Source organism: Aptenodytes forsteri, unplaced genomic scaffold (genome assembly GCF_000699145.1).
Source record: "Aptenodytes forsteri isolate BGI_AS27 unplaced genomic scaffold, ASM69914v1 Scaffold241, whole genome shotgun sequence".
NCBI lineage: Eukaryota > Metazoa > Chordata > Aves > Sphenisciformes > Spheniscidae > Aptenodytes > Aptenodytes forsteri.
This window is the reverse complement of record NW_008795252.1, coordinates 8,078,671-8,104,677: the sequence shown is the minus strand read 5'-3', so window position 1 is coordinate 8,104,677 and position 26,007 is coordinate 8,078,671. Positions and strand designations below refer to the sequence as shown.

The 26,007-nt window shown below is 38.8% G+C and overlaps 1 protein-coding gene across 5 annotated transcripts in view; it reads right to left on the bottom strand.

The window, feature by feature from the left end:
• Positions 1-26,007, bottom strand: part of ABCC9 (ATP binding cassette subfamily C member 9) — a 76,758-nt gene that overhangs the window by 25,782 nt on the left and 24,969 nt on the right. For 3 of the 5 annotated variants that reach the window (XM_009279016.2, XM_009279013.1, XM_009279015.1), the window contains 15 exons: positions 25,254-25,409; positions 22,322-22,456; positions 20,882-21,044; positions 20,210-20,250; positions 18,891-19,033; positions 15,894-16,002; positions 14,380-14,490; positions 13,348-13,420; positions 11,593-11,698; positions 6,075-6,113; positions 4,397-4,498; positions 2,890-2,974; positions 2,313-2,393; positions 1,163-1,300; positions 540-665 (listed from right to left, as the gene is read on the bottom strand). In XM_009279016.2, the coding sequence (XP_009277291.1) occupies positions 540-665; positions 1,163-1,300; positions 2,313-2,393; positions 2,890-2,974; positions 4,397-4,498; positions 6,075-6,113; positions 11,593-11,698; positions 13,348-13,420; positions 14,380-14,490; positions 15,894-16,002; positions 18,891-19,033; positions 20,210-20,250; positions 20,882-21,044; positions 22,322-22,456; positions 25,254-25,409 (1,608 nt within the window). The remainder of the gene's footprint in view (positions 1-539; positions 666-1,162; positions 1,301-2,312; positions 2,394-2,889; positions 2,975-4,396; positions 4,499-6,074; positions 6,114-11,592; positions 11,699-13,347; positions 13,421-14,379; positions 14,491-15,893; positions 16,003-18,890; positions 19,034-20,209; positions 20,251-20,881; positions 21,045-22,321; positions 22,457-25,253; positions 25,410-26,007) is intronic. The other 2 variants (XM_019472005.1, XM_009279017.1) reach the window with 2 other exon arrangements.

Genomic DNA, 26,007 nt, shown 5'->3' with positions numbered 1-26,007 from the left:
AGCTTAGCTGTCTGCCATTGTGGTAGCACCAACAGTAACCTCAAAGAGACTATTCGGATGATTTAGCTCACAGAATGCAAAAGCACAGTATTTTAGGATTTATCTTTCAGAAAATCCCGCCTTGTCCACTTTCTTCCCTCTCCCTTTCTTCCATTCTTTCATTCCCTCTCTTCTGGAATGATAAAAACTTCAAAAATAGTCTTTAGAGAATCCTAAATGCTCATGGCAATAACAGAATAAAAGACTAGGAGATACTTTAGGACGTCTCTTAGTCTGCCTCTTGCCCCAGCAAAGGATCAGCTGTGCACTGCATTTCAAAGGATGTTTGCCTGAAGTGTCCTTACAAACCACCCATGACGGATATACCACACACTTCCTAGACAATCTATTCCAGTCCTTAAAGTTCCTTACAGTTCATGTGTTTTTTCCCTAATGTCTAGTTTAAAACTTGCTTTCTGACATGGTTTGGTTTTCTTAGAAATTAACTGAAAAATACTTCTTTTCAGAAAGGTCATCCTTGCCCAAATGCTCCTATTTACCTTTTCCAATTCTTGATCTTGGCGGTTCATCAAAGTTTTCCAGTGTTCATATAGCTCAATATCCTTGTTTTGGATATCCTTTAGCGTCCCTTCTCTAAGCACCATTCCATCCTTCATTGCTATGATCTAGGGGAGAAAGCATCCAATAGATCTACTCAGCAACATAGATACCATAATCACTGACCTGGATCCTACAAGACATGTCTCAGTATTGGTGAGATTACCATTATGGAAATTTCTGTGTTCATGTTATTCCATATTTTATTAAAAACTTATTAAGTTCGTTGACACAGCTCATAAACTGAAACTTCTATAAGCCATGCTTACCTGTACTTGTAAAAAGCATGGACAAGACATAATAAGTAATAGTCATATTTGCAATTAAGTCATAATTCTCCAGTGGCTTTCAATCAAAAAAACCTACACAAATAATGTAAAAATAAAATTGTTCCTTCTACTATAAAATCCGTATTCTGTAAAGTGGCAGTTAGCCACATGACATGGAATTAAGAAGGAGGGACTCTATTACAGAGAAAAGTAGTGATCTCATCAAGCGTTATGGTGCTAACTTCAAGTGTACATTCATCATTAGCAAATCTGCATCATGGTATCTCTTCTCTTACCCAGTCAGCATGTGGTAGATATTGTAACTTATGTGTCACCAGAACAAGAGTCCTCTTGTCTTCTTGCAGAAACTTCAAAATCCCTTCCTGCATTAAATGATCACTTAAGTGAATGTCCAGCGCAGAGAAAGGGTCATCCTGCAATCAAATCAAATTAAAAAATATTAGAACAGGATACAAAAATTAGTTTTATTTCTTTCAAGAGTTTTTTAAAAATAGAAAGCATCTGCCATTACTAACGTTTCATCTCTCTCTAAGGACTAAGACCTAATCGGAGGGCCGCACTACAAACAGTGAGCTAGAATCCATTGCTCTTCAGTTCATAGCAATGGACTCAGTTAATTTTTTGTGTCTAGATGTGTGCAGTGCTGGTGCCACACTGACAGTGTGGAGTAATCCTGATCAGGAACACCAGAACTGAAATTTCCCATCCAAATTTGAAAATGCCAGGATCCAGAGCCAAGCTTGGCCCTAATTTTGATGGGAAACTGGCACAGGAAAGATAAAGCAGAGTTAGGACCTGTTCTAATTTCCTCCAAACTAAACTGCAGATGTTCTTGGTCTTCACTTTGAGTGAGTGTGGCTAGCAACAAGACAACATTCAGATAAGGATATTAATATGCAAACTCTTTTCCTCTAAGAACAGAAGCCGCTGGTCAATTTTGAAGAGGCTCAAACAGCCCCTTCATGAGCAGTAGCCTCCTGAAATTCCTGACATGCCTTGAAATTAGTAACAGAGAAGGGAGTTTGTCCAAATCCACAGCACTCTGTATGAGAGTGCTGAACCCTCAGCCTGTTCATTGCCCACAAGTAGTTGCGTGATGGTGCTTTTCCTCACTGGAAGTCCTGCTGATTTCAGTGGGACTACGTTGATAGTAGGTCACCACTGAGAGCGAGCAGAAGTTAGACAATCTGTTCTACTCTTCCAGTGTTAATCTCTGTAGGAAATCCCACCTTCATCAGTCTCCCAGTATGTTTTGATGCTGCCTCCGGTAGACGTTTATTTTCTACCTCTATAATTTGGATTTGGAGTTGCATACAAGTCCCTGTAGTTTTCTAAATCTAACATAAATTTTTCTACAGCTAAATATAAGGAATGACGGTTTTATTACTAACTTTCCACGCTCCATGGGAAAAAGAAAGTTCTTACCAAGAAGACAATGTTGGTGTTCTGATAGAGTGCTCGAGCTACACAGATTCTCTGTCGTTGGCCGCCACTTAAATTAATCCCCTAATGAGTATAATAGATCAGAAATATGCATCTTTGAATAAACATTATGATAGGACTTTGGAAATGTGATTTTTTACAATTATAGAGAGTTTCAATAAAAATAAAAAGCTTTGTAAAAATGCTAATCCTGTTGATAAACAAGCATAATCCTCATATAATATCAGAAGAAAAATGATTATTCAGCAACTAATCATGGGTAAGTGTACATTATGAAGAGCTTCTCTAAGCACAGTAGGCTTCTTAGATTGAAAAATGCAACCAATACTAGCATGAAATTCTGCAAGCAAAATATAGGAGACTTTGATAAAAAAAATCCCATTTGAGAAACAGCTGAAGAAGGAAAAAAGTTTTCAACTTTTTTTGCAGTAACCCCTGGTGAATTACAATTATTTAGCAGGCTGGCAGCCCAATACAGACTAGATCTGTCTGAGTGACATCAGAGTGTGCCTTCTTAATACATAGGCTAAGCAGACATAAAAGCATTCATATTATTTACCCTTTCTCCAATTTCTGTCTGATCACCAAATGGTAGTAAGTCAATGTCAGGTTGCAGAGAGCACGCATCAGTAACAGCTTTGTACCTGTAAAAACAATATGGTCATTGCAATTATTTAACCAGCCACTTACTTTGCTAACACAAAAACCTCCAGCTCAAATTCACTGTGAAGTTATTATGGCTCTATGATGGCTGAATAATTGCAAAAATAAGTAGGGCAAAATGATTATTCAGCAACTAATCATGGAGCATTGTAAACTAAGCATTGTAAAAAATTACATATTTATTCAAGATCTTTATTGGCAAGCCTACTTCTTAAAGATTCAATTACGTAATTTATTGAGTACATTCCTCCCTATCACGGAGCTGTTTTGCTGGACTCTGGAATTTTTGAAGCCATTTTCCAATGAGTTATTATTCTTCCCCCTTTAGGTGCCTCTTCATTTACTTCAGTGTGATATTACAGGACAAAGGATCCTTACAGTGCTTCCGATCTTGCCAGAATCAGGAAACCACTTGCAAAAACTTGAAATTTGTTGTGAGATTTCTAGGTCTGTGGGGTATTGCAGATGATCTGCTAATAAGCAGCTGGGATCAGACTGTCTGAGTGGTGTAATTCAGCCTTGCCCCTTTGATATGAGTGAAGTTAGGCTGATGGATGCAGTAGCTGAAGAATCTGGTCCCTGAAATTTTAGCTGTTTGTCTGGATTTTGAGATATTTGGTCATTGCTAAGTTTTATTAAGTGGGAATGGAGTCATACATCTTAACAAAGCACACACTGAGAGGAATGGGATGTATTTTTCATAACTGAAAACAAAGGGAGTGTTGCCTTTGAAAACATCAGCAATTTGTTTTCTTTAAGTCAAGTCACTTTTTCCACTGCATTTGTTAGCTGACCTTTTAGAAGGACACAAGAAGCAAGTGCTGGATAGGCACAACAGAAGCTGTGCACCTCAGCTTTCACACTCCCTCCTCCTGTATTTCTAAAGGAAGAATTAAGATTATTTCCTTGAGGCACCCCATCTTCATGCGTGCAGTGTTTTTTTAAAGTGGCTGCTCCAGTAACTTGATCACAGCAGGATTAGCACATAAACTCGGTGGAAACATGCCTAGTATCCCTATTTCCAGAGTCCTCTGGCAACCTCAGGCTCCATTAAACAAAACAAAAACATGTCAGTGGTCTCCAAAGATGGGATTCATCTCACCTAACTTTAGCTGCTTGAAAAATACACATATGGCTTCCGCTGTATTCCATGGAGAGCCACTGCGCTGTGTGATTTCTCACAAACATCTTAGACATGCACTCTGCTTAGAGGGGGAGCCTTGAAAGACTAATTTAAAACAGAAACCTTCCTTTGAGATGGCTAAAGTCAGGTTAGCTAAATCCACCCCAGGGTTAATGTGCATTGATATTTTTCAGAATCTACAAACTTCCTCCAGAAGGAGAAGCCAAAAACCTCTTTAAAAGAAGCTGCCAGGTGTTTTTGCAAGGGGGTTGTTATTTACCTCTGTTTATTAAAGGGGCTCCCAAAGATAATGTTCTCCTCCACGGTTGCATTCAGCAGCCACGGCTTCTGAGCTGCGTAAGCCACTGAGTATCTGTTTCTACTGTAGACAGATAAAGAGCATTACTAAAAAGCAAAGCACCCACATTATGAAATGTCTGAGAATAAGGTTTTTTAATATTAATTTTATGAATGTGCATTCATAAAAAAACAGGGAAACACACAGGCAAAGCAACTGTTACAAAAGTGAAGGGAAGAATTTTAAATTAGATGCTTTTGTTAGAACAGCACCCACTCTCTCCCCTGATGGCAAAATCTACACTCTAGGTTGTATTCTATTCTATTCTACTATAAATGGCTGGTACCTACCTCAATTTAGTAACGACAATTTCAATCCAAAGGCAAATTATAAGTAATCAAAATTATTAAATTCTCCTAAGAATAGTTATTTGGTATTTTTTTTCTCTAACGTCAAAACAGGTAGTGAAAAGGCACTATTCAAATGGCATCAGGATGCTTGACTTGCTGCTTTCTGAATTTTTAGATTATTTTACATCGCCGTGCACATGAAATAAATACTTTTTTTCTCAGAGAATGTTTTTTTCCTTTAAGTCTATTAGATCCTCAGTGGACTGACATGATATTGGAAAAGAGAACAGTTCAATACAGATTGGGAAGGAATCACTACAGTCTCCCAAGTACTTATTAGATGTACTTTAAACATGTCTAAGTACCTAATGAAATGTGTACAATAGGGGTATGAACGTTCTTCACTTCTGGCTGTTTTGCCTACGTATGGCAAAAAAGGTCATGTAATTTCAGACATTTTTCTGAGGTGCCCGAGATGTGTGAGGAAGGAGGTGGTACCGGCTTGTGGATCTGAACACTTATCTTCCTTCTCAGTCTCTTTGACGGTATTGCTTCAAACCAAACATCTGCTATAGCTTTGTATGTAAATGTCTAGGATTTGCTATTAAGAGAGAGGGTGCTAGGGTATGAGAAATAGCTGGTTAGAAGCAGTCAGTAGTATCCCAAAAATTTTAGGAGTTTTAGCAGTTCAGTATGCACTAGTATGAAACATGTCCTCAGGATTATCAGGTAGCAAATCATGGTGTGGCTCCCAACCACAGCTATGTGTGCCACTACTTCTCTATCATTTATGATGTGCTTTTAGTTTAGCTTGTCCTTTTTTTAAACCTGCAGGCCCTTTCACTGGAGCCAGGGGTGGAGTCACTGCTTGACTTCAGCTGGAACACGGCCTGTTCCCTTCGCACGCTGTGTGCCCTGCTCCATCACACAGCTGTCAAGCTGGGTTACAAGCAACACAAACCCCAGTGCTGATCAGAAAACATGCAAACACATGGGAGGGTACACATAATAATATCTTACATCTAGAGGCCCTGTCTCGCAAGATATGGAGCACACTAAACTCCCAGTGATGTCAAATGGGAGCTGGGAGCACTGAACATCTTTCAGATAAGATTGAGGTAGTGGTACAATGGCTGGAGAAGATTGGGATCCACTGGATTTAACACAATCTGTCAGTTAATCCTACAGTAAATGATTATCGACATGGTAAGAAAACACAGAGATGGCTGAAGGGTACAAAGATGAAGGTTTGAGGAAATTCTGAAGAAATCAATCAGTGCATCATGATACACTAAAAAGAGAAATAATACCTTCTGGATGCTTCGAAAGAAGGTTCAGTTTCATTTACACTGTAAGTTATGGTAAGTGACATTTAGTAAGCAGGAAATACAGAGAATAACATTTTGTGCAAGTTTTCTATACAGGGAAACTGGAGTTAAGTACATATTCTAAGAACTCAACATCACTGGGTTTTTTTGTTCTTAAAGGGAAAATAAACAAGGTCTAATTAAAAGTATATAACTTTTCTACATACAACAGTTTCATATCTATAGTGTGTAGTGGCTAAACAGGAAAGTTATGTTGTTAAAAAATATATTAAAAATGAAAAGTGCATTGTAAAACCTATTAAAAATTAAATTCTCAATATTGCCTGGGCATATAAAAGGTTGACAAGCAATAAGTTAGCTTCTCCACACAGTTTTGCCAATGACCTGCAAAAGTTGGTAACTAATGTCAAATTTCTCCTGGAGCAAAGATAAGCATTGCAGATATGATTTTGCAAGGTACAAACACACTTTTGCATCAGAACACATTTTGAACCTGTTTATAGCAGTAAGGCTGCATCAAGCCATGCACTACAACACCTAGGATTTTCTTGTCAACCTCCACTTCATAAGGATCATACCCATGAAATACATTTTGAAGAACGTGCAATGGCAGTAATGACATGAATGATTTTGCAGCTCCCTCTGTTTGTTAATTGACTTATTAACAGTGTTGAGGATATGGAATAGCAGTCAAAGCAGTTCTGGACTAGCAATGGTGCTTGTGTCCAGGCATGGTGACACATCACTGCAAAGTGCAAAACCTAAAAGAGTAAGTTTATGCCAGGTAAATGGAAACAGACATTAGAAGGGACTAGAAAAATTATATTAATGTGTTATTTGCCTGACTTAAAAAAAACCCAAACAAACAAATCCTCCCCTCCCGCCTATGAATCATCAAGCCATGCACTACAACACCTAGGATTTTCTTGTCAACCTCCACTTCATAAGGATCATACCCATGAAATACATTTTGAAGAACGTGCAATGGCAGTAATGACATGAATGATTTTGCAGCTCCCTCTGTTTGTTAATTGACTTATTAACAGTGTTGAGGGTATGGAATAGCAGTCAAAGCAGTTCTGGACTAGCAATGGTGCTTGTGTCCAGGCATGGTGACACATCACTGCAAAGTGCAAAACCTAAAAGAGTAAGTTTATGCCAGGTAAATGGAAACAGACATTAGAAGGGACTAGAAAAATTATATTAATGTGTTATTTGCCTGACTTAAAAAAAACCCAAACAAACAAATCCTCCCCTCCCAAGCCTATGAATCCTCCCGATGTAATATTTTACTGCTGAGACAGAAATGTCTGCTTGCCTTCTGGGATACCAGTAACTGCAGCTGCACTCATAAGCAGAGGATCCAAGTCTGGCAAAGGGCATAAAAATTCAAATAGCAGAGCCCTCGTAATGCCAGACTCGCATATTAAGCATCTTCCCAAAATGCCAGAACTGAGACATGTTGCTTTCTGTGCTGCACATCAGCTTTCTAAGAACTTTGGTAATTCATGCCTCCTAAAGTGCACAATCAGTGTGTTTCCTTCATGCACCAATCGCCAGACAAGATATTATATCAGAGGTGAATAAGCTTTGTTGGTTATCTCAGAAAGGTCAGAGAGCCATAAATTGAGGCTCAAAACAGACATTGCTTCACCAAAATTCATCCTTTATTCAGCAGAAGCTTCCAGTCTTCTCTACAATGGAAAAAAGTTACAAGAAAGCAAAAGATGGAGTCTAATGAGAGATTAAAAAGAGGTCAGAAATTAGGTCAAACCAAACAAAAAAGAAGAAAACCTAAATTTCCTCTATTAAAACCCCCCAAACTTCTATCAGCAGAGCATTGCAATGGTAGAGAAAGGGCTAATGCTTTCATGTATACGTTTGGGAGTGCCCTCTGAAGTACAATTTAAGAAAAACTGGGCACAAGCCTTGCAAAACCCATTGCAATTCCATACCAGATTCAATATGCTTGCCATTATAATCAAATAGATTATCTGAATGAGCAAGGACTAATTTTAGGATCTCAGTTTCTTAAACTTTTCTTCCCCGGTTAGAAATTTCATTCCATGCTTAGAATGACAAATACACTTTAATTCTCCCAAATTTTGAGGGAGTTTTCTGTGAGAACCTATGTTCATTAATAATCTCATGAATAAACACATATAAGGCCTTTGCTGAGCTGGGGCCTTCACAAATAAGGGGATTAAATATTTGGTCTTGTACTTTATTACCCTACTGAATCTGAAAGAGTGATGCAATTGCAGGGCATGGGAGTAGGCTGAAGGTGAAGCTCCTGAGGTTTCTAAAAAGCATATTTTATTTGCCCACCGGGATTAATAATCTTTGCTCTAATTTCTTTATTTATTGAAATGTGGCTATTTATACTGATTTTTATTCTGTACTATAAAGTGTACATATTCCCCAAAATGGGGCATGGTAATTTCAAGTCTGAAATGGTAGGAAAAACCAAACTGATTAGATCGATTATTTATTTTTATAAGAATTTGAATATCTAAGCTGATGTAATACAGAAATGAATTTAAATCAAGGTTTTAAGGAAAGGTAAAAAACAGACCTTGTTGAAGTTTGGACAACTTCTATGCTAACTCTGGACATTTTAAAATAGATTAATGCATCTCTAACCAGGCCCAGATTCCCTCAGCTTACAAACTGAAAATAGAGGAGAAAAAAGGGATACAAAATCTGTAGGATACCACTGTAATGTCGGAATGAACCATTTCCTCTGCTAATATAGGCAAGAGATTTAAGGCAAGACAAGGACTGATCACCTACACAAATACTACCCAGCAGTTTGGAGGAATTTATTCCCGTCCCTGCAACCAGCCATAGCAGCACAGCAGCGCTAGCAGGTATGCTGACCTTGGCTACTGACATTTATCTGGCCGACCGTTTCTCCATCTGTGGATAATGCCCTTCAGTGCTTTCTATGAGTTACTGTGATTGCAACTTTTTGGTAAGTAGCTGTACTTGTAATCCTTCTGAGGGGAGCACTGACTTTTCCTAATTTTTCTTGAAGCCTTCCATAGCTTGAGGGCAGAACAGGCCATTTAGGAGGATTGATTTTGTAATTCTTGTGTTTCCCATGTTTTTCACTTAGTACATAACAACCCGTTTGCACAGAAACCAGTTCAATGTACAGAAAAGGTATACCAAGTGAAGGGCTTCCACTTAGCCACTCTGCTTGGTGGTCTGAGAAGGCCTGGTATGGATGAGGGGAATATGTGTGTCCGCATATTCCCCACATCTGTCCCTGTATAGACTTAATAACTCAGCTCTGAAACAGGCTCAGCTGAATCACTGCATCTGGCTAGCCTCATGCTTCAATGTTTAAGAAGTCTCTCTAGCTGATTGCTCACTGGGAAAACAAAAAGCCAGTTCCTTCTCTAAGGTTTGTAATGTATCTGAGGCATGCCTTGTATAACTGGGAAGAACTGAGATCTGGCCCGTAAGATTTACCCTGGCCAAGATCTCTTACAGAAAGATACACTAACACGCTTTCTTTCCCTAAGATCCCAAACCAGTGACAACCCTGGCAGTAGGACAGACAGCTCTCACTGCAGTCAACCACAACAGCAACAAGATACTCAAGCCCCATGATGGGCTTTCACAACGATGCGTTGCAGGATTACCCCAATATAACTGGGGCTGAAATTTGATCCATCGTTACTAATACTGTGTTGCTATACCTGAGTTTATTGGGGAATTCACCTAGCCTGCATTTCATCCCTGGATCAGTAGCTGCGTTAGTCATGCATGTTGAATAACATGGAAAGGGATTTAAGAGAGTAAATAAGACCTTTATTATGGTTTTGTAAAGTATAGGATCCACTCAGTTAAATACCTGAAGTATCCTTCTGTATTCATCTGTCTTTCAGGCAGTCTGAAATTATCAGCAAAACATAACCATGTCTGCATCAGCTATATCACAGTACCACATTATAGTTTGCAATGAAAAGAAAGTCACTCAGTAAGGCCTGAGATGCTTGCTAAAACCTGAGTTACCTGTTTGGTTATGTACAGACTGCTAATCAACTGACAATATGATCTTAATCCCTCTTGAACAAAGTGAAATTTAAACAGTATTTCATAATCTTTCTCTAGTATCTTTCTAAGATTTCTCTTTTTGTCTAATCTTCCTAAGATTCCATATCTTTCTCTAGAAAAAATTTGATTCTTTCTCAAATATATCTTTGAAAACAATTGCAAGAATAATTTCAAGGTACACTCTACTCACTCCTTGTATTTTCTTAAACTACTCAGAAAAAAAAAGCCTGATTGTGAAGTCAAAATCTCCATTATATGTCTCAAAGAAATTAACTGTGCTAAGTCACATAATCCTCTTCCTTCAAAGCTTAAACTCACATATAATTAAACTAAAGTCAGTCTTGCCTTGGCTCCAACTGTACCTGCTACTCCAGTGAGATCATACGTTTAGAATAGCAGACAGTGAAATATGGCTGGGGAACAAAAAATGCCACACATACTAACATAGGAAAAGCAAAAATATCCAGCCTGCAACATTGCTGTAAGAAAAAGATGACAATGGAGGTTACTATTCAAGGGATGGGGCAACAAAGTATAGGTGTCTCTGACAAAATTCACCTTTTCTCCTCAAAAAGCTAATTAAGAAGAGTTTGGCTTGGTAGTTTTAAGGAAACAGAACTGATCTTTAAAATCAAAGAACAAGTCTTGGGGTTACAGCACATCCCTTCCACAGCCTCTGCCCTGCATAGGCTGGAAGAGTGGTTGCTGCCCCACCTAGTCTCCATAGGAAGTTCTCATTCACTGGGTCTGAATCCATGTGGATCCCGAGGCCTGACCTCACTAGCAGTTCCCTCTTCAGCAACAGCTTCTTCAGAGCCTTTAGTCTTTAGGTATTCATTGTCCTCAGGCTGCTTTCCGAACGTGTTACTGTGAAGAGTAACACTGACTTCCGTAGGCAAGGCTTGGGCAGTTACCAGGGAAAGGGAAAAGCATTGCTCTCATGTTATTATATCAACTTTTTTTTTCTGCTAGCAGCAGCATCACTGAGTGGTAAAGACAGCCTTCCCGTATGCTGGTACCCCTCCCCACCACCACCACTCGAATGAAGAAGCTCCAGCCTGCCATGCTTTCACAGGTGTGTACACTTCAATTATAGTGAGTAGCGTAAATCCAGAGCTGACTCCCACCACTGAAGACTATTGGATAACAGGAATAGTACATGCTTTCTATTCAGGTCATTTGCTAGGGCTAATACATTAGATATTAATCACCAGATTATCCTCTTTCCCTTCCTGAGGCGGTCCGCTCTGAACCGTGAACAGAACAGCAATGAAAATCCTGCATAAGTTTGCAGGTGACGCCTCCCAGAGAGGATCTGGGTGATGATAATCATTTAAGATGCAGTTCTGAGACATGAAGTTTACATTTCTCACAGCAAAACCCAACTACCTCCTGCTTAAATGAATACAGCAATTAATAGCTATATGAAACATACTTGCTCCAGTGAACTTTTCCCTCCAGTGTCTGCATCTCTCCCAGTATAGCAAGGAGAAGTGATGACTTGCCACAGCCAACTTGACCCACAATCATTGTCATCTGACCTACGATAATAATAATAACAAACACATTTTCAAAAAAGAAATAAACCCAGTTCTACTCAAGTCCACAAGGCCCAACTAGATCCCGTTCTAGAGCATTTGAAATAGTTGGTTAAATTTGTTAGCATCCACTATGTAAATGGGCAATATTGCATATATTCATCTATGGAAATATACATTAATGGACGGTACAAGTACATGCTAATCTCCGAAGGAATGAGACTATTGCTTTGACAGATATTATCATACATTGTATGGGAGTGTGTTACTTTATGGAAGTTATTTAGGGTCAAATGATATAAAGTGGGAAGTGATTATTCAGTCTGTGGTTCCATGAAAATTCGTGCCAATCTAAAAAGTGGTTGCAACTGAAAGAAGTTCCATTACTCTTTTCTGCTTTGCTGCACTCCTCCTTCCCTCACTACCACTTTCCTACCTTCAGTCCTACTCCGTAGTGGCAATGGTGCTTCTCAGATCTTCCCGTTAACTAATTGAACTCACTGACTCTGCTAGCTAGTGCATTTGCCAGGTAGGTTTCTCACCAGCTGGGGAGTTAATGATCTCATTCCTTCTAAAGGAGGCAAAAATCTTAGACTGGCTCACCCAGCTTGTAAACCCATGGCCTTAGATTGTAAACTCCTTGGAGCAAAGACCTGCTGGTGGTGTATGTTGCACTGGGCCAGCACAAAGAAGCGTTGTTTATCCCTGCATAGGACACCTAATGCTACAGTGAAACAAATGGTACAGACTTTGGGATTACGTATAGTACTTTGGAATTACTTCATAACTATGTGATATCGAAGATGTGTCAACCTAACGTAATAAGCTATTTTAAAACTATGCACTTGATAGCATATAGAAATAAAATATAAGACTATTTAATAACATGAAATACCAACAGACAGTGCTAGGAATTTTACAGTAATACCACTACTACTACCACCACCACCACTACTAATTTGCTACTTTTTGCACTTGCTATGTAAGTCTTCCAAAACAAATCAATGTTTTGTAAAGCTGTGAAACTCCTAGACAAAAGACACTGAGGATGTGAGAAATGACAGGAGCTCAGCTGGACAAAGAGAAATTCATTGAAAGAGAAATTAATTGAGGATTTCTTGACAGACAGACTGCGTGAGGCTCAAGGAATTCTCTGAGATGAAAATAGTTGTGAACTGGGAGACTGTAATGTTGAAGAATGGTAGGAGAAGTGTAATGTATGACTGCTGTGACCCTGTGCACCCACTGGTAGCCACTGCTGGAAGTAAAATACTGAATTAGATGGACCCTTGGTTTGAATGTGTCTGGAGTTCTCCCTCTTTCTTTTTTTTTAATTTGTCTATTAAAAATAATTAATTTTTTGGCAACCATCCTTTTCATATTTTTCTTACTCTTGACTTTGTTCCTGCTGTTATAAAAACTATATAAACTATATAGGTATATAAAAACCATGTGGGTTTTTGTTTATTTATAGTACTTTAGGTTAATGATATAGCTGTATGACCAATATAGTTCATGACCTTGTATACATTTTTAATCTGCATTTTTTCTTATAAAAATCTAAATGTGTGGGTTTGTGCTTTTCACAACATCAAGAAATGGAATTAGTAGCAATTTGTTATTACATATTTCATGTTTAAGGTGTGCATTACCTGTTGGGATTCTGATGTTTATGTTGGACAATGTAGCTAAACCACTTCCCCATGAAAAGTATCCATTGGTCACCTGCAAAACAATTACCACATGTCAGATACATAAACACATGAGGGAAAAAAAATAGAATGTCTAGTTTGGATTTAAAATATGTTACTAAAATAAATCTGTGATTAATAGACATGGTGAGGTATGCTCATACACAAAAAAAGCAAGTTAGGTTAGTAAAGATTGCCAAACTCAGAAAAGTTTGTGAATAAGAAAAGTTATACACACAAATATATATATACTGTATGAAATGCAATAAAGGGATGATCTTGAGATAAACTCTATTTACCAAATACTTTCATTCTGTCAAGGATAAGATTAAGGACTAAGAATAATGATGACAAGACCTCACAGGTGACAATCTAAACAGCATAGCTTATCAAGGAATGAACCATTCTGCATATTGTGATATATGGTCCCTTGTGAATGTATTCCCAAAGTACAAATTGAATATTCACAAGGTTTACGCTGGACATAAGAAAAATGTTCCCCAGTGGACCCTAGCCTTTTTGTGCATACTTCCTTTGGAGTTGACAGGGCCATGAAACATTCTTTGCACAGAGCACATATGTGGGGAACAGTTGGCCAACATGACTTAAAATAATGTCATAATAAATGACACGTCATAATAAATATCAAAAAATGACTTAAAAGTTTTGATCTCGGTTCTAAGAGTGAACGAGAAGTGCATGAAGTGAAAGTGTAAAAAATCTATGTTAATTTCTGAATATCAGATTTTCTGGGTTTTGTTCCTTTAGACTCATGATGCCTCTTTGCTTCCTGAGAAGACAGGGAATCACTATAAAGAGCTGGTCTGAAGCGAATTCTTCTCACTTTATTTTTGGCTAAAATGCTAATTTATTTAAGGGCTTGTTCTTGCAATGGACAATTTGCCTTTGGAAGAACAGCAGCAATTGGACACTATCTGGTACTGTTGCAGGAGGACCTGCTCCTCGTAAAGAATGACGATGTTTTCAAACCACCTTAATTGCGATATCATCTATCTCCACAGGACGTGTTTGCTTCCTTGTTGGTTGTTCATAGCTTTCAAGCTGATACCTCAAGGGCTGCCTCCTGTTGATGGCCTTGGTGTGCTACATAGTGAAATGAAGAGAGGAGAAAAGTTGGAATTCTCAAGAGAGGACAGCATTTGATTCCCTATAAAATAGACAATCCATTCCCTTTCCTCCCACCATTCTAGGTCACAAGAAGAAACCAGAAATATGTGTGATAATACAGACACACTACTGCGATGCACATATTGTAATGTTTTAAACACCCTTAACTGAAGCACAGGAAATACCTGATTTTTGGTTTTCCACGCATAACCATCCCAATTTTCAGCTCTGTCATCCTCCTCAAACTACTAGGTATGTCTGCCTTACCTGAGGTAGCTCCAAACAAAGCTATGTCAGTAAAAGTGTAATGACGTGCAGAGTTACCAGTTTGGTTCTTGGAAGCAGAATAGCTTCAGGAGCGAGAAGCGTATCAAATTAGCTTGTGCAGACTACTTCACTAATGCATAATAATGATTGTGGAGCTAGCTCATTCTGAGCTACCTGTGGTATTTGTAAGTGCCACTGTATTGAGCTGAATCGGCGTAATCTTAGTGATTCCTTAGAGCTGGGCTGTCTACAGTGAATGATTTAACTTTTACAGATATTACCTTTATTTTTCCCTCTCCCCATCATCTAGACTTTGTCTGTTTCTCTCTATAGGGCTGGGCAAAAGGTTGACAAGAGAAGCAAAATAAATGCTGAAACAATTTCATTTTTGTTTCCTTTTTTATAGCTGTTAAGCCAGAAAAACAATAAAAATGTTGTTTCAGGTTGGCAAACTAATTTAATCTAGCTCAAAATAAAACTTATTTTGGGCTAATCCTTTCTTTCTGTTGCCGTCTTCAAGTTTCAGTCACATTTCAAATGATATAATCAGTTCGAAACAGTTGAAAAACATCAAAATGAAAAAATATCTTTTCCCAAATCATCTCCCTTGGTTTTTTTTGCCCTCAAATTTTACTCAAATTCATTATATGTTTAGCACTCCAAAACCAGCATTTTGGACTGAATTCCTATTTCACAAAGTTTGGTGTTGTTTTTCCCACCTCCAATTCTGAATTTCACAGAGCAGGAATCGGTCCTACCTAAAGATGCCCAACATACGATGGGTTGTACTGGAAATATACAGTACAAACCCCATAACCACAGGAAATGCACCTGGGCCTTTTATAAAAACTGAGAATTTGAACCATGTGTAAATGTGTTGGTGTATTATGGGGTTTTTATTACTACTGGCACTTCAGCAATGCTTAAATGTGTTTGGGGACCCTTTATGTCATAGAAACATGGAGATCCTGACATAGAAGAGGCAAAATTGGGCAATGTTAGGGTCAGGCTAGAAGCCAAAACTCCTGAGCCCTATCAGCTAGTCCATTGGCCTTGTAGGGGGCTATATGGCCTTTCTGCTTTGAAACTCAGTGTCATAAAGCAGAACTTACAAGTCCTGTGTGCTTCTTACAGGATTCATAGGCTACAGAGCTGTCCCCACCTCTCCAGCTGTCATCTCCAATCTCATCACTCAGGAGAAACTCATTCAGCTTCTGTACACTTGAAAGAAAACAGGACAGTGAGTTAAATAAACCCAGGTTTCCATGAGTACATTTCCATTTTTGTGCAGTCCAGCCAGCAGGATGTATCAGAAGTGTTCCAAAAGAAGTTCATGGGATACTTTTGGTCTCCTATTGGACTGCCTGCCACCCTGATGGCAAGTGAAAAAATATTTGTGTGGAAGAAGGACAGATCAAAATAATTAAACACCGCACTGGTAGCTGGGAATGAAAAGGAGAGCTAGTCATGTGAGTGCCACTAGAACTCTGTGAGAATGGTTTCCATCTTGGCAGACTTATCTCTTCTGTGCCTTTCTCATGCCTGCACACAGTCAGGATGCATAAATGAGTCCTCCACCCACCTACATCCTCTGAAAATGCCAATGCACTAGGTGCATCCTGAACACAGCTTTTGCATACACTGCATGCAAAGAGGACTGAACACTGCACAAATCGGCACAGCCATGGCCAGCCTTGCAGAAATACAGCAAGAGCTCTCTTTGCCTACTTCTTAAATCTGTCCCCTGGGAAACACAGCACACAGGTTCAATTCATTCTTCATCACAGAAGGATTTGATTCTCTTTCTGCCACACTTCCTTTCAGAGTGCCGTAAGCACCTCGCTCTTTATCGATCTGGGGAAGGGATGAACAAAAGCACCCAGCGGTCATGGTGAAGCTATGTTACTTTGCAAAAACTAAAATCAAGGTGCATTGAGCCAGAGACTGAGAAAGCAGAAGGACATATGACTTCAGTGATTTGAACCTTAATCTGCAAATGGGAAAGCAGTCCTGTTTCAAGGCCTGTCTGAGCATTTCGTATGAAATACAAGTTCAAGCCACAGAGGTACTGGTTAGCAAGAAAGCACTGCTATTGTCATTATTTCCTCCTGCCAGTATACCTGTTCCTATCTCCTCTTTTGAACGGAAAATGTATGTGTCTAACTCCCATATCAGAATTTCAGTCTTACATAAGTGCATCAAGCAAGAATTTATGTTCTTGTAGAGGATAAGAGACCTCGTTCTGATCATCTGCCTAAGAAGACATCAACCATTACTTTGTATTTGAATCAGGATGGGTACCCTCAAAGCTTTCATGGTACTAGAACTACTCTTTACAATAAAATGGAGATTCTGACCAAAGGATAAGCACTTAATCATAACACAAACAAGTGCATACTTATATACATGTATTTGATTGATGATAGAGCCATGGAGTGGCCAAGCACGCATTCTTCATTCTTCACTTGGGGGACGTGATGTTCATGGGAGAAAGATATTAGGAAATAAGTTTGCCAAAGGGTAAAGTTTGTTTTGGCAAATATGGTCTTTAAATAATGTCCTGAGGGATGGCCAGCAGTGCTCAGGAAAATGTACACCGTTTTGATATTAGGGCTATGCTAAACATAGTGCAGAGATGTAGAGGCTGGGATGATTTATAAAGGAGACTTGAGATTTTCCACTAGTCAGGAATAATTTTCAATGTAAGGAAAATCTCTCATGCGGCCTTGCTGCTGCTTTGATAAAAATAAACCCTTTTTTTTTTTTTTTTTTTTTTTTTTTTTTTTTTTTTTTTTTTTTTTTTTTTTTTTTTTTTTTTTTTTTTTTTTTTTTTTTTTTTTTTTTTTTTTTTTTTTTTTTTTAAAGCGAGTGTGGTACTGGCAAATGACAGCTGTGGAGCCTGCAGTCCCCTTGACTGCTATTTGTTATTACCATTACCCACCAAAAAGAGGCAGTGGCAGGAGCAATGCAATACCTTGCCAATGTGCCTTAGTCTTGGCAAGAAGGAACTATGTTTGTGGGTGGGAAGGTTAGTTTGGTCTTCACATCCTGCTAGCGCTTGGCATCTGACACATTACTGCCAGTCAGGTGTCAGTTTGTGCCTCTTGGGACATCTTGGCAGTGTGTATGTCTACATAACTGCCCCATGATAATGACTCTTTCCATACAGACCACTGACGCAACAGCCAAAAGTCTGAAATTTGACTTACTACCAACCAGCTCCCTTGAGATTAAGTGCTCTATAGCCCAGCATGAAGGAAGTTGTTTTGTCGGGCTATTTGCAGAAATAAATGCCTGGAACATATAAGTTCCTTATGAAGCAACATATTTTATGAGTTCCTTTAACTTTTTTTTTTTTAAATCTTTTCCACTTCATGCCAACTTCCTCGCTGTCCTGCCACGCAGATCCCTAACCCTCATAGACTGAACTCCCACGTGTCTGCCTTGCCATGCTTCCTCTCCTGAGTCTCTTTACTGCCATTCAGGGGAACAGCATTTCCTCCATAAGAGAAGTCCTGTAGGGCTCAGTTTCCCTTGAGCAACTAGTCCTTCAGTGTCCAATGTTCCTCCATCCACTCTCTTTCCTAAGAGAGTCCATGCTAGTGCTAGACAATGAGAAGCAGGACAATATTAAATTCTCACTTAAAGCACAATGCACCCTTTGTGGAGGTAGAGTTAAGCCAGTTGCTCTTCCTTGCATCAGCAGGGCCAGTCTTGCTAGACAGCTTCACGCCAGTCTCTCATCTTCCTCTGTGTTGACAAGAGCCCAGAAAAGTACTAGGTGAGAGTGATGGTGGGTGGCCACACTGTGAGAAGAGGAGCATATCCCAAGGAAGGGCAGTTGGGCTCTGAATCCAGTCTGCCAAACTTGGTGAAATTATAAAAAGTTTCTTATCTATGAAATTATATACAGTTTCTTTGTCTCTGTATCATGCAGTAAAAAGAAATGGTTACTCTGATTTCTCTCACATTTTTGAACATCCGAGTCCCACCTCTAAATCCTCTTCCACATGAGCAGGTAGAAAAACAACCTTTTTCTCCAGCACCTTCCCTGTTGTATTACTGAAGGTAGGCGTTCAAGAGTTGGAGAAACTAGAAGGGCCACTTACCTTACGATAGCCTTGACTGCAAAACGAACCACAGTGGAGAGCAGGAACAGTGGTGTGACCAGGATGTGAAACAATGACAGTGATGCAAAGGCCTGGGCGGGCTGCAGCGGCTTGTCATTGGTATACGCGTAAGTCACAAAGGTCTGTCACATCAGGAAAAGAGCATGTCAGGATAAAGACTCTTGAAAAAGATGGACAAGGACAGCAAGCGAAATATTTTGCTCAACTAAGGCCAATAACTATATACCTCAATGTATTGGGAATCCCAGTAAATTGGAGAGCAAGGTGTCTTCTATTAAAGTGAAAAAGATTTTAAAAACTTGCCAATGATTTCAAGAGATTTACACATTTAAGAATGAAAAAAATTTCTTTATAAAATCAAAGCATTTAGTTTTGTAAAGTTTTGTAACTGACTTCAGTGTTTAGAGGAAACACACAAGCCAGAAAAATCAGTAAGAATCTAATAAATCTTATGGTTTTTTTCACAGATGCAGAACTATGGTCATATTTCATCCAATTCTGGTACACACTGTCAGCATACTCTGAGTAATGCCCTCAGAATTTGGTCTATGAAGACTCCTTACTGACCGGCATGCCATAGTTCCTCTAGTGCATTAGGCTGAGATTTAAACCTGGCCAGAGGACAAGCAAAATTTATTTCTTCTTAAACTGCAAAGTACCCTTTCTTGAAAGCTGAAATGGTGGCTTATACTGTATTTTGAAACAGGAATGATTTTTGCTGCTAGACAATAGAAAAGCAAAGCCACCCAAAAACCTTTCAAAATGAGGGCTTCTCAAAATGGGTCTTCTTTCAAGTCACAATGATTTTTTTCTTTCTTTCTTTCTTTCTTATAGTAAAAATTTATATTTCTTTTTGTTTTTACCAATCCAAACGACAGCTGGTGAAATACCAGCGCTGGGAATGGGCAATTCCAGTGTCATGCTATCCTACAGTTAGTGGGGGCACATTAACTCATCTGCCTGTTTTGAGGAATATGTCCTACAATAACAATGGTGCCCTTTCTTTCTTTCTTTCTTTTTCTTTCTTTCTTTCTTTCTTTCTTTCTTTCTTTCTTTCTTTCTTTCTTTCTTTCTTTCTTTCTTTCTTTCTTTCTTTCTTTCTTTCTTTCTTTCTTTCTTTCTTTCTTTCTTTCTTTCTTTCTTTCTTTCTTTCTTTCTTTCTTTCTTTCTTTCTTTCTTTCTTTCTTTCTTTCTTTCTTTCTTTCTTTCTTTCTTTCTTTCTTTCTTTCTTTCTTTCTTTCTCCCCCTCTCTTTTTCTCTTCCTTTTTCTAAGGAAAAGTGAAAAAAACATATCTTACTGCAAGAACAGCTGCTATTGGTATGGCCGCATTCATAAAAACTGCGAAAGAGAAATAAAATAGGCGTCAGATCATATGAAATAAGAAAAAACAGTTTTACAATTAGTTGTATGGCACTAGAAGAATCCAGTTATTTCCAACTCAAGTAATTAAAACTCCCAAAGGAAAATTCCTCTGCAGGAAGAAATTTCCTTCCATGACAGAGAGAGATCTTAAACACACAAACAAATAAGCCAAGGAATTCTCTCATTTGTGTACTTTAGCGAACTGGGATAAAAAGTTTTATGCACAATTATTATGCAACACAACTAAAACATTACCCTCTCAGCTATTCTACATTACAGAAAATACAATTTCTTTCAGACACTCGTTTATCTTTGCTGTAATCGGAGCTGCTAATATTACCTGGAGCCTCCTTACTACAAAGCAACTCATAACTCTCATGTCATAATGAAGGTGACAGATAACTTACTACAAAAAAACCCAACAAGACATGCTCTATATTTTCAAGTTTCTGTGTTATATATTTGTCATGCCTTTTTTATTTTAACCACATTCCACACACACAAAAGAAGTGTTATAGGCACAGCTGTATCTCGCTTTAGCTGAAGTCAGGAGGAATGCTGACATGAACAGGATCCACTTCTGAGAGCTAAAAACATAGTTACTTACTGGAAAGAGATGTATGAAGTGCAAAGGTTTTGAGACTGGTGAGTTCCTTCATTCTCGTTTCTTCCACGCTAGTACAAAATATGTGCTCCCAGGCATACAGCTTTAATAACTTAATGCCTTTTAGTATTTCATTGGTTTTCTTTAATCTCTCAGTAGAATAGTCCTTCATTTCAAAAGAAAACAAGGATAAGAAATTGATAATGGTTTGTAGTTTTAATGAGAATGTTCTTTTCCCTTCACTTCTGTGGTAAAATTCATTAAAGATTTATAATTTTGTTTGTTTGGGATTTTGTACAGGCTTTCAGTTGTCATACTGAGTAAAACAATATACAATTTTGTGTTCTTTGGAGATATTAAAGTGCTTACAATCATGAGGGGAAATTAAGTGACCCTGTTCTGAGAAGAAAAATAAAACAAAACATCCAAATCCTTCAAATAGAGGGTGAAACACAGGGAGGTGGATTACTAGGTCAATGGTGTCCATAACAATAGACAGATGACTACACGTGTGTAATTGCTGATACAAGATTCATTCTGGGATTCATACATAATAGTAATGAAAATAGGTGCGAAATTTATTGCTATATTTAGCTAATTGCTCCTCACCATAAAACAGTAATCATAAGTTTTGGTAAAATCATAATCCAAAAGATGTTACGAGTCAGAGGAACTCAGAGCAAAAAGAAAGATTCAGACTATTTCTGAAATTATGCAAAAATAAATCCTGTGTTGATATAAATTGGCACAACTCAACAGGATTGAAGTCTGCTGAAGATTAGATCCACGTATGTATAATTTGCTTACTGAATATTAAGGTAACAAGGATCTTTAAATATTTGAAACATCAAAGGCTGATTAAAAAGTTCAAGGATCATGAGAATAAAGTTAAAAATTAGACAAAGTATCAGAAAACATTTCTAACTGGTGAACTAAATTAGAGATCAAAATAAACTTACAGCACTGAAGAACGTACAATAGATATTAATCCAGCAATGCCAGCTGACTTTTAGGGAATACCAAAGCTTGGGGTGAGAGCATAAAGTCTCTAGCCATTTCAGAGAGGGGTTGTACACATCCTTTAATACTGCCCTCCTATAATTTATCAGTCATTTGTAGTGTTTGCTAACATCCTATGAAATACAGTATCTGAATGTAGGAATAACACCCTTTCATGTAATTGAATTCAGATGAAACCATGCTAGTTGGGTGAAAAATACTCAATTCAGAGAAGGCAGGTCAAGGCCCACATTTTTCAGATTCTTGACTGACAAATGTTAGGAAGGAAGAGATGCTGAGCCACAGAAAAACAGAAGGGGAGGGACGATGGAATTAAGGGACAGCTCGCCCAAACCTCCGCAATGAATGCTCACTAACAACAAGAACGCCTGGTTCCCTGTTCTTGTTTCTGGATCACAAATGTCACTGAAATAATTTACTTACGAGAGTGCTCTTCTGAGCCTCAGCCAACTTCGTAGCTATGAAGTACTGTATCGGGGCTAACAGTACAATGACAGCGGCACCGACCAAGGCACTCACTCCAAGTAAATTATAGAGTAGGATCACACCCATTATTATCTATGAAGAAAAAAGCAACATAGAAAGAAAAGTAGGTTTCAATATGCCAGAATGATAGCAAGAAAAAAATATTTGTTCTTCTAATAAACAGTTAAATGGTTCGTAGGAATCAGCTGAGCCCGTACTTCAGAAGATCATGTTTGGAAAGTGTGGGAAATGAACCCAGAAGCCTTTATTTTTGACATTAACTGCATAGTTTGTGTTAGTGCCTCATAGTCCTAATTCCAGATGAGGTTTCCACAGAACTAAAGGGGCACTAAAATGATGGTGCTTGCCCCAAGGCATTTTACAGAATCACTGCCCTCAAGTCTTATTTACACTAGAGCTCCTTACATCACTCTGGAAGTATTCAAAGGTCTTAGGAGGGCCATGTATCACATTTGCATTCTGTCATAGTGGTCCTCTTGCAACTGCAGACAGAGGCACGTCTAAGACGGGCACTGAAGCATGATGCAGATGTGCTGGGAGTGACACAAACCTGAGCTTGTGCATCAATACCATGTACTCTGTAGGAAAGTACCAAGATGCTACCTTAGCCCTACAAAGGGTTTGGGAACACTTCCCACAAAGGTTTACCTGGGAAGGCTCTGATGCAACTACCGTGATTCTGGTTCCCGTGTTAATACAAGCTCTACTACATAAGTATTTTTATAAAAAGCTCCACTTTATGGTACAGAGATGTCCTCAGTAACAGGACATACAGAACTAGTTCCCTACTTCGTATTTATGCTATCTCTTCAAGGAGTCAATTCTGTCTTTAAATCTGCCTTCTTATTATACAGTATCAGAAATAAGAATCAGTGGAGTTTAACATTTTGAAAGCATTATTTAGCTTTTCAGGCTTCTGTAATGTAAATTAGCATACCTACATGCCATTTTCTTAGCAAAATAATACAAGGTTACAAGTAGCAATTTGTACTTGGGGTAAACTGAAGCCCTTACTGGGGGCCTGATCCTGCAATGAGTTTTTGTTCTTGATAACAGGCCATAATTGGTGGATACACAATGTATTTTCTAAGATTCACTGCAACCTTCAGCAGGCTATGGCTATATTGGCTCACACTGGAAAGATCTAAGTTCAGTATTTGCCACAAGCTGTTCTGCTTGAGGAGGGGACAGCCTTGACGATTGCTGTTTCTTAGGACATCCCTTGAAGCTCAAGTCCTTCGCATAAGGCAAGGCAGGAGAGTCCCACCACCTTTTCCAGAGTGGTATGGTTATAATCCAGCTCATAGTTACCAAGGGTTAGTTTTTTCCCTCTTTTTTTCCAAAAAGCGGCGGATCGAGCTAATCGGGCAGAAAGACGTATTACCACAACACCAGTGTCATTGGTATCAGTTGCATAGTACTTTGAGAAGGAAGTAGCAAGTATACTCCTTTCAATTTTATTGCTGGAGCAGAGGTGTAAGGTTATCGCTATGACTGATAGAGCTGAAGAGCAGAAGGAGCCCTCTATAGCCTAGGCCACAGATGCTCACTCACCAAGTTCTTCAGCAGGGGCAAATTCATAGGTGATGCTATGCTTATTCCCGGACAAAGCTATGGTCAAGCTACCCCCGTCCTCCCTGTCTCCCGACTGCCTGAAGGTGAACTACAGAAACCAGCAAAATCATCAGAAGCTTCCTTTTACAGCAGTGGTGAGGAAGGCCATTACATTTCTACAGTGGCTGAGACAGAGACTTGATTAAAGAGACAAATGGGTGGTGAATTTAGGCTACATATAATCATTCACTAGCCACAGGAATCAGACCGCCTGTTCATTTAATAACATTCAAAGTATTAACAGCAACACTTCCAAGTAAACCTGGATATGAAACAGTGACTTAAAATGAAACCCTCTGTACTTCAGTTACCACGCAAACGTTTTTGTCTTTTTCTCCATAAATTATTTTATGACTCTCTAAACCCTACCCGATCCCAAAACAGACACATAAACCCAGTATTTGTTTCCATTAGTAGTAGTAATATTGCTGACTATTATAATGGATTACTGATATAGTTCCAGGAATTTCAGCAAAACTGATCTACTATAAGAGTGGCTTCTATCCCTTTTTAAACTTGTTTAATGTTGGCAGGATCACCTATAGGTAAGGACCATGCCAATCCTACCCCATGCTAAAATTTTGAAGGTGCTACAGGATTCCAAGCTTCATGGAAAATCAACGTGGCATAGGTCATTAAGTCGTTTAGCACTTTTGAAGATTTCTTTCAGGCTAATAATTTTTACCTTTCCTTCCTACAGATTTGCCTACAGATCTTTCCCAGCCTTGTTAAGAACCAGATGTTTATAGTAACTAAGCTTGTTTAGATGAAAGCTCCTCTGAGCATTTTGTGCAGCGCACTGTCAGTGCTGCTGTCAGTCACTGAGCAGGATTCAATTGCTTTTTGCTCCTGCCACAAAAAGCAGTTACAAGTGGACACTGCAAATGCAATACTTGGCACCGGTCAGATGCCTGTGCTGCTGCCATGTGGCAGAAATAAAAGCAATGACTTGTGTCAGTAGTGGAAGAAATACGAGCAGGGAAAGGATGGCAGGTCATCGTTCTTAAAGTCACAGACCATATCCATGACATGGAAATCCTGCTTAAAAAAATCCTCTCTCTTTACTGGCCCTCAGAGAGACAGCCTCCCAGCCCCTGGGGGAGATGATGGACCACGTTTCTGCTTGTTAGTCCTCCTGGCAAATGAGTGTGAAGTCCAGGTTCCCTTCTGGATTTTGTAGTCATCTCACAGACATACACCCTTTTCAACCAGATTGGAGGATCTCCGAAATCAGGCCCTTACTTTGATGCTCTACCTGAACAGGCATTGCCCACAGATTGGGGCACAGGAACAAGAACCACATTAATTGATTTGTTTCAATGGCAACCAAGTTATTGATTTGTCCCAGCGTCATCTCTCCCATGGACAAGTTGGATGTGGAAAGCCTCAGGATCTTATTATATATCATTGCCTGTGGGAAAGGAACAAAATGGAAGATATGAAAATGATATCATTATAAAACAACAGTAGTAACAGGACGTTTCAAACGGCAGTATCAGTCTTTACCTAAGACAGCCCTTCTCCCAGTCTCTCACCTGAGACAGAGAGAGATGGAGACAGAGTGAGAGAAAGCACAAGAGAGAGAACTGACTTTAAAAAACTCCAATTCCTCTTAAAAGGTTTGTTGCTTAATGCAGACCTAAAATAGAACAAAATGACAAGAAAACATCAAACTTTAGGAGATTGGGCAAAGATCTTTTTTAATAAACTTTTGGTGAGCCTGCTTTTCTGTGACGCTGTCTGTCAGAGAGATCCTTGTTTCTGATAAAATAGTTAAACTCATGCTATGAAGTTTTGATCAGGGTGGGTATGTATTCTTTGGGGTTTCTCTCCTTTACCTGGCCATCTATTTCCATAAGATTTGTAGGAGCTTGACAGGGTTTAAAATTAATCCGGGTTTATAGCTACCAGAATTTTAAAGACAAATGTTGTGAGCCCAGTTCGCAGTTATGACCAAATAGCAAACACTGCAGCTTCAAGGAATTTTTTAAAATACTTTGTGCTCTTTG